At 49.6% G+C, this 13,152-nt stretch overlaps 1 protein-coding gene across 1 annotated transcript in view; it reads right to left on the minus strand.

The window, feature by feature from the left end:
- Positions 1-469: 469 nt before the first annotated feature.
- The window catches only part of Lpin1 (lipin 1), a 64,737-nt gene continuing 52,054 nt past the window's right edge, over positions 470-13,152 (minus strand). Inside the window, exons 17-22 of the mRNA XM_090337436.1 lie at positions 12,464-12,612; positions 11,153-11,239; positions 8,849-9,001; positions 7,087-7,201; positions 6,370-6,473; positions 470-2,443 (exon numbers count right to left, since the gene is read on the minus strand). Coding sequence (XP_090193562.1) covers positions 2,284-2,443; positions 6,370-6,473; positions 7,087-7,201; positions 8,849-9,001; positions 11,153-11,239; positions 12,464-12,612 — 768 coding nt within the window. The 3' untranslated portion in view covers positions 470-2,283. The remainder of the gene's footprint in view (positions 2,444-6,369; positions 6,474-7,086; positions 7,202-8,848; positions 9,002-11,152; positions 11,240-12,463; positions 12,613-13,152) is intronic.

The following is a 13,152-nucleotide window of genomic DNA, read 5'->3' on the forward strand; positions in this document are numbered from 1 at the left end:
CAGCTGGTTTGCAGAGAGGTCTTTCATCCATTTTGTTTATTCCAATATTTTCAACTTTCGCACTGGGCACAACACAATGAAATATTACAGTGATTTTTCAGCATTGTACCAGCATTTACAAATACAGACCAAAGGTTGTACAGAAAATATATTTTGAAGGAGTGATCTGAACCTAAAATTGAAAGGGGAATTACTCTCTTTGAAGGTATAACCATTTTTGCCTACCTATTTTTCTTCATTGTGTGTGATAGACATTTGAATATTCAGCGCTATGGAGTGATTCATTTAGAAATGGCCTCATACCAGTATTTTGGCCTCTAATGTTGGGGCCATGAGTTACAGCATACACAGACACTCCAACTCTGGTGGTTGCAGCCCCCATACAAATCATTTTCAGAAGCCATAGGCAGGTATTACTACCATAGCCTGGGCAGAGTTCCCAGAGAACTTGACTGAGCTGAGAATGTGATTTTTCTTTTTTTAGGAAGGGGGAGGGGAAGTGGTGCAGAAGATACATCAAAATCAAGAGCGTTCAGATGCATGAGCACAGAACTCCTGTGGTCTGCCAGGGTCAACAGAGGGCAAACCACATACCTGAAGACAGACACCCACTCCCACAGCCAGAACCTCCTGAGGGCAAGGGAGAAGCCATGGGAACTCACAAAGGCATTAGCTTGTAGGTGGGGGGGGGGGGGGGGGGGAAGGGAGGTGGGGGAGAAGACAGGTGGCGGAAGAGTGCCACAGCCTCTAGGGGTCACTAGTGAGCAAGCCAAGGTAGGTTTATTAAGGCAGGCCTATTTAAATTTCTAGCGTCTCCAAAAGGGAGTCAACACATGCCTGCCCATGTCTCTGTGTTGATCTGAGATTCCTCTGGTCACCTCCGTGAACCGCTAAGGAGGGTGTGGCCCTCACAGAACCTACCGGCTGTGACCAAGGAAGCAACTCTAGATTTTCTTTCACAGAAAGAGTAACATTTTGTTCAACAGTTCCATCGTTGGCCTCCTGTGACTCTTAACAATAAACTTTAAATAGTAAAGCACTTTAGTCAAGGGAGCATCACACTCTTTAAAAAATAAGAATAATAACGAGATACTGGAAAATAAAGCACAATCTCTTACCAAAATAATTCTTTTGCTTTTCACATTGTTCTGACCACAAGTCAGTTTAATAAAGAAAGATCAGCTTAAGAGAATGTCATTCAAATAACTACGGTTTCCCTTGTTCTTGAGTGGAAAACACTAAGGGGGATAAAGTATTCAGATTCCATAAAGTTTGGGGTATCAGATAGATAGAAGTCTCTTTGGATCGTCTAGCACATTTATCTGTTTAATGTACCCGGGACAACTGTAACCAAAAGAATACAGCTAGAAAAGTCCAGTCCGAGCAAAGCAATAAATAATATCTACAAAGGATATAACATCAGTGTTTTTCTTTAAATCAACTAAGAAAAAAAAAAATCAACATCACCATCATTGGCCTAAGTGCTCTTCTCAGTCAATCCCTTCTCAGCGCCCCCTGCTGGATGGTTGAGCCAACTCAACCACTGCCTCAGAAGAAGCCACCACCCCTCTGCTTAAGGCATCGCAAGGTAACTGAGAGCTAGATACCACACATTCTAAATGAAAGGTGGACCACAGATGCATCCAGGCATAAGTAAGTCCAACCCTGAGGCAAGAACAATGGGGACAGAAAAGCCAACTGCACAGGCCATCTTTATCCAAAAGAATTAAAGAACTTGAGGCCTACAACTGAGACTAGCCAGCAGATAACTGCAAGAGAACAGTCACAAGGCAGAGGCCTGGGGTCAGACCCCGGGAGGTCTGACTGGCTTGGGTGCGGGCCACGTGACCCTCCACAGCCCTCACCCTACACATGTGCAGGGGCTGGTGCCCTGGGCATGGCTGTCCTACTGATGCGCCTGACTTGCACAAACCACGCGTGTCTGGTGATCCTCGTGGGACACTGCACAGCAGGACATGCGCAGACAGCCCTCGTCTGCTGGGGTCTCTCCGCCCGCACTGGGCATTAACGGAGAACTAAGGTCTGGGCGGGCTGCCAGCGAGGCACTGTGGGCATTTTGCCACATCTGAGCAGCACATCACATGCTAGGACTGCATCCGGGTCCTGGCTCGCCCTCCATGTCCCACTAGAAAGGCAGAGAAGTGCTTCTTGAACTTCCTAAGCAAAATGGCCACACCGTGCCACTCCGGGGTCCCCACAACCTATTCTTTAATGGGTGATACCCCGGCTCCGGCACCATCACAAGAGCCGCTGAGGTACAGGTCAGGCTGAGGCAGAATGAACGTCCTGGTTTTCAAAAGGCGGCGGTGGCTCTCTCCAGAAAGTGAAGTTGCTGAAGGTGTCGGAGCAGGGGAAGTCTGAAGAGTGGCTTCGCTTCAGCAGTGGGAACACGTGGTCCACCACCTCACAGAGTCTCACGTACCTGCAAGGAAAACCGACAGCGCTGTCACTGCAGCAGGGCCGCCACTGGCCACGTGGCGGGCGGCTCGAAACTCAGCCCGCACCGCACAGTGGGGAGAAATCTAGGGACCCAAGCAACGTACTCCCAAGAACAGCACCCCAAGTGGACCCCCAAGAATGACTGCAGACTTTCTAGGAAGACATCTTATGAAACTGGAAGTGAAAGAAACAGAGTCTGCAAAGCAGGAGGTGGAGAAGGTTCTGCAGGGGGGCGGCTGACTTGACCGTGCGCACACTGTTCAGAGAACCCCGGTTTAGGTCACCAGGCCTTCACAGTCCCCCCTCCCCGCCATACCCCATATGCATGAGGGGAGCACACACAAAGGGCCTGTGGAGGAAATCAGCATGGCCAGAGGACAGCGACAGCGGGAAGAACTATAGACAGACTGACAGGGCCCTGGAGTCAGGCCCTGACTCCAGCATCGCTCCCTCCATGTCCAGCTCTGTCATCTTGTAAAAAGCCACAACTTCCTCCATGGAAAAAGGAGGAGAGAAAAAACGTGGCTTCAGTGTAAGTGTCAAGACCAAATAGAATAATGCATGTAACAATTAAATAATGTGTACTGGCCATCTGACAAGTTTGTTGAATAGTAAATCATTACTATGTCTTGCAGGGGGGAATCCCTGCTGGCATGTTGGAGTCAAGAAGCATGGGGTCAGTGCACACCTTGCTGTGTAAATTTGAGCAAGTATCTTGCCCTCTCTGAGCCTCAAGCCCTTCATCCTTCTCACTGCTCCACACAGAACTCCCTACTGCCTTTTCTCCAGTCCCTGGGAAGATTCTACATCACAGTTTGAATGGCTTGAGCTACAGCGAGAAAGCTGAAACTCACTCTGCCTTTTCAGACCTGGGGGATGATTCTACTCAGAGCCTGGGATACACCAGCTGTGCCCCTTCCCTTCCCCAGCTCCCATTTGCTGAGAACCAGAACCTGGCTCCAGGAATTCTGGGGCAGAATTAAATTCTTCAACAAGGCTAGGCCAGCCCAGCGCAGTGGCTCACGCCTGTAATCCTTGTCACTCAGGAGGCTGAGATCTGAGGATCCAAGTTTAAAGCCAGCCCGGGCACAGTCCATGAGACTCATCTCCAATTAACCACTAAAAAAAGAAAAGTGGCCCTGTGTCTAAGGGGTAGCGCAGTAGCCTTCAGCTGAACAGCTCAGGTATAACACCCAGGTGTAGAGTTCAAGCTCCATGACCCACAAAAAAAATAAAAATAAAAATAAAAATAAGGATAGGCGCTGTGTGTGTGTGTGTGTGTGTGTGTGTGTGTGTGTGATAAAGGGCCTTGAAAGGGCTCATGAGAAACTGAACCTATACAAAATGGGAAAAATCTTAATATAAAACCAAGGCTTATATCTTTCCTGGGGATTACAATAAACCAATTTTTTAATACTCTTAGCTTTGGTGCTCCTGTGTCTGAGGTTTGTGGCTAAGGGAGAGAGAGCCCCCCTTACCCCACACCCCAGTTCCTGGCCTGCCTGCACCAGCACAACCAAACGCAGGCTTAGCTCCCAGCTCTCCCCCAGCCACAGAGCCAGCTCTGGCCTCTCCCAGCTCCAACAGTGCCAGGCCTCGCCGCTCCAGATGTGCAGCAGGAAAGAAGGGCGCCTGCTGACCGCTGACCATGTGACCCCACCTCCGAACACGGTCCTGACATCTGACCAGACTCCCACAGACCAGCCAGCACCTGGCCAGCTTAGAAATTACTATAGATGCCAGCAGACAGCCCCTAGCTAAACCCCTCTCCTCCCCAACCAGACCTCACAGTGTGCCACCTCTGCAGGGTGCCATTAGGGCAACCAAAGTTCTTTGAGACTCCAGCCAAGGGTGAGGAAGAGTCAGCCCCAGAGCCTTCAAAATTATTTGCTGGGCAAGGGATGGGCTCCACATGTGCATGCTTCTCTGTCCACAGCGACCTTCCTCTACTGACACCTCAGTGCAGCCACAGTGGTACTGGACATATCCAAATGTTCTCACCCCTGCAGGAGCCACTAGGGCATCCGAGACTGGGACGCCCTGGGGAGACCAGGGATGGCTTCCACACGGGGAAGGACCAGACATCATATCCTCAGGGAGCCATGTAGAGCAAGGGCAGGGGGAGGGGACTGTCCAAAAGGGAGGAGTTGAGGGAGGAATGGGGTCTTCCAGGAAGCTGCTTGGACCATCACTCTCCTGATACACGAGCATCCCCAACACCCACTCCCTCCCACACCCCTAGCGATGGGACCGGGAGGCTTTGTACAGCCCATGGCTCCCAAGAGCCCAGAACTGATCTCATTAAGCTGAATGTCAGTCCTGCTAGAACAAAGACTATTTCAAAAGGAAAATCTACCTGGGTGGGAACTCAGAACTTTAATCCACCTACAACCATGGGAAATACCAGGCAAAAGCTGGTAGGAATTTGGCAGAACCAACTCCCACAGTTCAACCCTCTACAGGAAGAAAGTTTGACTCAGCTCCCTGGAGTCACACAAGCCAGAGCCTATTATGCAGGTCAGCAGAGCTCAGAGCTCACATCAAAGGATATACAGCCTCTACAAGATCACCAGGCAAGGTGCTACGTCCACCTAGGCTCATACAGCCAGTGGCAGAACGCCCCACCCATGGACGGAGGAAATGCCATCCATCTGAAGAACCCAGGGTGATTTTACAGCACTCCCGGGGGATACTTCATGCAAAACAGTAATCCAGACAGGCATGGTTGTACATGCCAGTAAATCCAGTATTTGGAAGCCTGAAGTAGGGGGATAGGAAGTTGGAAGCGAACCTTGGTTACATAGTGAGACCCTGTCTTAACAAGTAACAAAACAAAACAAGTAACCCATGGGCTGGGCTGGTAGCTTGATGGCAGAGCACTTGCCTTGCAGGCAGAAGCCCTGGGTTTCAACACTGGCACTGAAAAACTAAAACCTGAAAACAAAAACATCAGTAATCCAGTTTAGCACACTGACTCAGAAAAATTTAGCTCTGACCAAACATGAGAGCAGGATTCTTGACAATTACACTGGAATGGAGCAGTTTGGTGAAGAGATACTTAGCTCTCTTTGTCTTTAAATACAGTTTCACACATTATGATATATTTATATTTCTAATACATATTGTAGGCTTCCAAACAGAATATGGAAAATATAAATGACCAGCTTCTGAATTTATTCCATTCCTTTTCCTGGCAGCTCTAACCCAGAGGTGGGCACCCCATTTCTCTGCCAAGGTGCTTTGGATCTTTATTAGATCATTCGAGAGGCACACAACATTATCAACACAGACAGCTTGGGACAGCAGGAGAAAAGCACACGAGAAGCACCTTGGGTGGGTCTTATGCAGCAAGACTCCTGGGGAAAGAAAAAGGATGGTATTTCCCATGTGAAGTTCAGACCTAGGGGATGGGATTTAACTGCACTTGCCTAAAAATTATTCTGGACAAAATACAAGGAGCTAAATTCTATTTGTTTAATGGAATTCATGCCACTGGCTAATGCCTGGATGCCTAGCTATTCTGGAGGCTGAGACTGGAGGATCATGGTTCAAAGCCAGGCTGGGAAGACTAGTTCATGAGGCTGTTATCTCCAATTAACCAGCAAAAGGCTAGACAGAGAGGTGTGGTGCAAGTGGTAAAGCCTAAGTTGAAGCCAAAGAGCCAAGAAAAGTGTGTAAGACCTTGAATTCAAGACCCAGGACTAGCACAAAAATAAACATACACATACATGTATGCATACATGTACATACACACATGCATGCAAACAGGAATTAAAGCATATGAGGAAAAGAACAAAAGGTCTGATGTAGACAGCAAACCCCAACTTCCGGACAGCAGTTCCAGTCAGACCAAGAGTTCCAGTCCGGCCTGTGGGCAGCGGGCGGTACTCACGACAGGGCGGTACTCACGAGGAGATGTTGGTCTTGGCGTGCTCCTGAACCAGCTCGCCTTTAGGGTTCACGGTGAAGATGCGGTTCAACGACACCCCCACTTGCTTGTAGGAATAGACATCCTGGGTTTGGATGGGGAAACGGGACGTGTTGATGAGGGAGAGGGAATGTGATCCCATGCTCAGGACCAAGCCTGGGAACACAGAGGCCTCCCACTGCCACTCCGTGGGGTTATTTTCTGAAAATCTGTCATGGTTTTAAAAAGCAGGAGATTTGTCTGGCCGAACAGCTCCTACTCTCAAGTTATACTCTCCAGACCACTACACTTTCCAGTAAATTTGAACCAAAGTCTTAAGGCATATTTTATACCCCAGGAGACCAAAGATTACTCTTCCCTTCAAACTTGAGATGTCTAATTCAGCACTGTGGTCAAGATTCTGGTAGGAAAGATCTAATGCTATTAAATGTTCCTATTGCCCTCATGCTAACACATAAAGTGAAATTAGAAGCTTAATTGTCCCCATCTCCAGCTTCAAACCCAGTGGCAACCTTCAAAGAAAACTAGAGGCCATGTATGACTTAATTTTTCATCTCTGCCTAGGGGTGTTGCATTTACCAGGCCACCCTTTTAGGACAAGAAGCCAGCTTGACACATAGTCAGGTCACAGTGGCTTTCCTGTGGCCACTGTCACAGGCCAGTGTCCAGAGCTCATCTCCACCCCACCCCGTCCTTACCGCCTGCCGGTTTCCAAAAGCAGCGTAAAAGGGTTCCGTGTTTGGGAAAAACAGGTTTTTGATGTCTGTCAAGCACTGGACTTTAAACTTTTCTGGCTTCTTTTCAATCACCTCTCTGTTAAACAGGAACAAATAAGTAATGGATTCATCTGACAGGAGAAGCTTTGTTCGCATAAACTAATTGTTGAAGCTATAAAGACAGTCCAGGCAGACCAAAGGAGCCCTAAACACAGAACAAAATGTATCTGCAACCCCAGTACAAAGAAAAGGCCAATGAGTTCACCCAAGAGGCCCTAAGTTCAAGCCCCAGTTCTGGTACAAAAAAAATAGAGAAATAAAACCCTAAAGAGAAGTAGGCCCTAAATATAGATCAATCTCATTTACAAACATAAAGGCAAACATTTCAAGGATATCTGCTTGCAAAACTAAGTCCCGACTCCAGACTGGAAGTGGACATGTGGCTCAAGTGAGCATTAACCTTGAGTAAATACAAGCTAAGGAGAGCACCAAGCCACCCCCTTCCACACTCACAAAATCCATATTAATCTTGTCTGTCAGCCCCCTACTCACATGTGCACACATATCCTACAGAAAGGCAATGCCTCCTTGTTCCAGGCCACCAAGCCTTGATGACACATGACCTCTCCTCTAGTAGTGAGGATAAGGTGGGGACTTTACAGAATCTTGGCACATACTAGCTTCTGGGTGATCTGAATTTGCAGGCAGTCTCCGGTCAGTAGCCCACCACCTGGTAGGCTGGCTCACCTTTGAAAGCCATAGTACCTGGCATATGCTAAGAAAAGCATTATTAAAAACTATCACCATAGTTCAGGATGCAATTTCCTGAGAACATCTGGATTGCTTTTGAGATCTATGCTACCATGGAAACTCTTGGTTCTTAAGATATGCACTCTTTTATTGTTTGTACAGCAAGCACCAAATCCAATCCTCAAATTCAGTCGAATCCTGCTAAAGCCTTGCATCGGGCCCTTTGGGTTTGTTTGTTTTGGCCTTATTGAGGTTTGAACTCAGAGCCTCCTGCTGACTAGGCAGGTACTCTACCACTAAGCTATATCTCCAATCCTTGTTGGGTCTTAAAAAACCAAATAGATGATCACAGTTCTAAAGCCCTGAAGCTGATAAGCAGATGGACTTCCCTGTCCAGCCAAAGGGAAAAAAGAGTGTTCCCAGTGCCCTCGGGGCCAGACCTGGCTTAGCTGCCTACAACAAGGCCAGGAGGAGAAGTGGGAAGGGAAGAGGAAGGAACCAGAAACTGGACAGTGGTCTTTTAGAAGAGCATTAAAAGACACTCCGGGAGAAAAGAAGGCTGTGCTACAGGTATCCACGGCCAGATGGGTGGGGTGCTCGGATGGGCCACTTCAGCGGGCAAGGCTCCCCGTGAGATGCACTCTGACACTCGGCCAGGCATCTCGGGGACAGTGGCAGAGGGAGCGTGTCCCCACACAGAAGACCAAAAGGCTATCTGGGCAATGGAGCCAGTCCCAGTGAGATCCCAGAGTAAGAGCGAAGAAAAGAGGGAGGAGAGGAGACACCCAGGCTGAGAGCCACCCTCCTGGGCTAAAGACCTGCACGGGACCCCAGAGTCCTGACAAACCAGGGAAGGAGCCGGCAGGAGAGGAGGAGAGGCAAGGCTGGCACTTCACACGCCCATTACAGGAAGCTGCTCATTCTTGCAAACTTCCAGTGAGGGAGGGAGAGCATGAAGCAGGCACAGAGGTTGGGGGGGGGGGCGGGGCAGCACCTGTGCAGGGCAGAGAAGAGGCTGCTGGGGCTGAGCAGCAGTGGCCCTTGGGGCAGCACTGTGCCCCTCTCGTTGACCCAGTGCAGGTAGCCTCGCGTCATGTCTGCCATCCCGATGGCCCGTGCAGAGCAGTAGAGGAACTTATATCCGTTTCTGAAAGACACAGACATTCACACGTGATGGCACCACTAGAGCAGCCGCAGGACCGCCAGCCCTCGGCGTCTCTCTGCGTCCTGAAGAACAGCAGGGCTGGGTTCTCCATGCGGCCCCCACCCCCCCAGGGCCTTGTTCTGCCTGACAGTGTCTAACACTAACATTGTACCACAGTCCCTCCGTGTTCTCCCCCACCTCGGTAATCCGTAAGCTCCAGGAAGATGCTGGGATAATGTGTGACCTATGGGAAACACGGAAATATCTGCATCCAACTCCACCCCACTTACTGTCTCCACACATGTTGTGTGACGGCAAAGACGGCATCTCTCTACACCTGCTTAATACAACAGTCTTAAAAACCAAGGAACAAGGAACGTGTTCACACAAAAACACTCTCTCAGCTTGTCTGGAACCAAGAGATGCATCTAAATATGAAACAGGCTTTGGAGTGAACAATCTTCATATTTCAGCAGTCTAATTAATGCACATTTGTTTGGGGTTTTTTAAGAAAATCATTTCTGTGCATAGCTCTTCTCATCAAAGTCTCAAAGCTGCCATCTGCACAGGTCGTAGAGGTTCAGTTTACTCAAACTTGATTTTCAAGCCCATTTTGGAGTTTGATTATGCACCTGAGCTGTTGTCTCCATGTGCGTACTCTTCCTCAAAAGCCATTCCTAACCAAAGCTGGAAACTCATCTCCAGGAATCATGGCTGGTGGAAAGGCCTTCCCACACCTACAATGAAAGCTGTCTGAAATGCCAACACATGCCCGCCAATGGTCAGGCGGCCAAGTCTCAGTGGTGTCCCTTGGAACAAGACCCTTTGCTCAGCAGAGCCAATAGTGGCCAACCAACATCTCTGCGCAGTCTGAGGCTCCTTGTACCATCCGACACCCACACTGAGACCCCTGGGCTCCCACTCTGGCTGGGGAACCGTGAGGTCAGCAAGCCCTGGCCCAGAAGGAGCAGAGAAACCAATAGCAGAACCCATGACAGAGAGGACCGGGTGGGGACAAGAGTCAGAGATGAACATTCAGTACCACCGCCCTGAGACCGCCAACACTCTCAATGAACATTCACTACCACGGCCCTGAGACCACCACGCTCTCAATAACCATTCACTACCACCTAAACCACCTCATCCTTCACTACCACGGCCCTGAGACCACCACGCTCTCAATAACCATTCACTACCACCTAAACCACCTCATCCTTCACTACCACGGCCCTGAGACCACCCATGCTCCCAATAACCATTCACTACCACCTAAACCACCTCATCCTTCACTACCACGGCCCTGAGACCACCACGCTCTCAATAACCATTCACTACCACCTAAACCACCTCATCCTTCACTACCACGGCCCTGAGACCACCCATGCTCCCAATAACCATTCACTACCACGGCCCTGAGACTGCCCACACTCTCAACAATTCCAGCAGGGCTCAGGGCAAACAGCAGGGCAAAAAAGATGAAAGCCCAAGCTCCACTCCCGCCAAGTACCAACAGTAATCCCCATGCCTCCCGTGTCCATCCGGTTCTCCAGTGACCCATGGAGATTCGGTTTGGGGAGGGAAGGACACAGGCAGGGAGGCTGTGCTTTTGTATTATAGAAATAGATTGCATCCAAACGTCAAAAGAACTGTGCCCCGACCCATGCAGGTTTCTTTCCTCAACTACAAATACAGCAGAGTAGCAGAAGCTAGTCAGGAGGCTGAGCGGTGGAGGGCAGGTCTGCACACGGGCCAGGGAGCTTGGAGGCCTCCATGGGGGGTGATAAAGCAGAATGACCACCGCTTACAGAGGCTGCAACCCAGTGTCAGGAGTGTACCTCCCAACGTGCGTGTGTCCTGATATATCACACACACACACACACACACACACACACACACACACACACACACACACGCACACACACACGCGCGCGCGCGCGTTGTAAACATTCTCTACAAATGCTACTGAATTCAAGTCTGAAATAGCTTAGGATTCTCTGCTGTCACTCCCTACTGCCATGCCCGGCCCAGCTTTTGATGCCCCCTTCTTTGTGAGCCAGGAAGACCCCCACCAGCACCCAGCAGGAAGAGGTTGTGCTCAGGGCACTGTGTGCCGCCACAGTGCACGGGGCCCGGGAGCCACGAGCTCGTACTCACTGGCTCACTTTATGGTACAGCTTAGCGATGCCCTGATGGGTCCAGTCTTTCCCGAGTGTGGGCAAAATGTGGCCAAGGGTATCTGATCTAAAAGAAGGGAGAAAAAGATAGGGAAATAAAATAAGGTCAATGAAAGGATGGGCTTTTTGCCCAAATGAAACTCATCCATCACTCATAAAAGGCAAACACAAGAGCTTACAGTCCAGTGGTGGACACCTGCAGTCCCAGCACTTGGGAAGTTCAGGCAGGCAGGAAGTCTGAGAGCTAAGGGCCAGCCTAGGCCATAGAGCAAAGGAAAGAAGGGAGGGAGGGAGGGAGGGAGGGAGGGAGGGAGGGAGGGAGGGAGGGAGGGAAGGAGAAATTGGGGAAGTAGAGGTATGGCTCAGTGGTAGAGCACTAGTCTTAAGTGGAAAAGCTAAGGGTAGTGCAGAGGCCCAGAGTTCAAGCCCCAGTACTGACACAAAACAAAATAAAACACATTACAGACAATTATTATTAAGCCAGGGGCTAGTGGTCCTAGTTATTCAGGAGCCTCAGATCTGAGGATTATAATTCAAAGGCAGCACAGGCAGAAAAGTCTGTGAGACTCTTATCTTTACTAAACTACTCAGAAAAAGGCAGATGCTGTGGCTCAAGTGATAGAGTGCTGGCCTTGAGCAAAAGAAGCTCAAGGACAGCGCCCAGACCCAGAGTTCAAGTCCTAAGACTGGTGAAAAAAAGAAAAACAGGAAAATTATTTTTTAAATTACACAGGAAGGCCAGGTGCAATGGCTCATGCCTAGCTACTCAGGAGACTGAGATCTGAGGATTGCGGTTCAAAGCCAGCCCGGGCATTAAAGACTGTGAGACTCTTATCTCCAATTAACCACTAGAAAACCAGAAGTGGGGCTGTGGCTCAAGGGGTAGGGCGGTAGCCTTGAGCTGAAGAACTCAGGGACAGCACCCAGGCCAAGTTCAAGTCCCACGAGCAGGAAAAAAAAAAATTACAAAGGAGACCCATATTTCTAGATAGAATAATCAAGGTCCAAAGAATCAAATGAGATGCCCAGAGGGCACTATGGTACCAAAAGGGGAATTGATTATGTGCTTGCCAAGGCACAAGGGAGTGGTACTAACCAGTCTTAAAAAGCTCTCTCCAGAAGCAACCACAGGGGAGAGGTGTCAGGAGAAAGGGTCTTCACACAAGACACCCACATGGAAACAGCCAGCAGGCATCAGGGACCACCAGCCAGGTAAGGACTGCCCTGCGGAGCAGCTCTCGACAGGACCGCTAACCCAAGAGGGCGGGCACCGCCCAGACCGCAGGCCCACCTGGTGATGGTGCCATCGATGTCAGAAATGATGACTTTGTCGTCCCAGTTCCACAGGTAGATGGTGCCCTCGCAGCGGCAGGTGCCCTGGTACTGGGTGGTGACACTGAACACCACGTCATTGGGGCCATTCTTCAGCTTCAGGCTTTTCTGAGAAAACATGAATGCGCGGTCAGCTCAAGGGAAGGCCCAAACAGGAGGTGGTCTGGCTTCTACTTGAGAGATGCTAAGGCTTGGAGAAACAAACCATCAACCTGGTCACAGGGCTTAAGATTAGGTCCCAGCACTGGCTAGGCTAGCACTCAACCACTCCCAGGCCTTCTGTGCTTTAGACATTTTTCTCACAAAGTCCCAAACTGTTACTTGGATGGATCCAGACTGTAATCCCATTTACGCCTCTCCTTGTGGCTGGAAAACAGGCAGACAACACCACACCTCGATTTTATTGGTTGAAATGGGGCTCTTCCTAACATTTTGTTCAGATTAGCCTGGAACCTTGATCATCCTGCACCCCATTTCCTAAGCAGCTGGGATTGTTCTACTTTATGGAGCCTGACAGGCAAATTAAGCCTGTACTTTCTCTGGCCCACCTACACTGCAGCTCTTCAAGCCCTTTCCATAAAGCTTTCTGCTTGCAAGGACAATGCTATCATGATGCACAGAAGAGCCTTTACTCAGTGCTAAGTGATG

This window comes from Megascapheus bottae, chromosome 7 (assembly GCF_031878675.1).
Source record: "Megascapheus bottae isolate mThoBot1 chromosome 7, mThoBot2.hap1, whole genome shotgun sequence".
In the NCBI taxonomy this organism is placed as follows: Eukaryota; Metazoa; Chordata; class Mammalia; order Rodentia; family Geomyidae; genus Megascapheus; species Megascapheus bottae.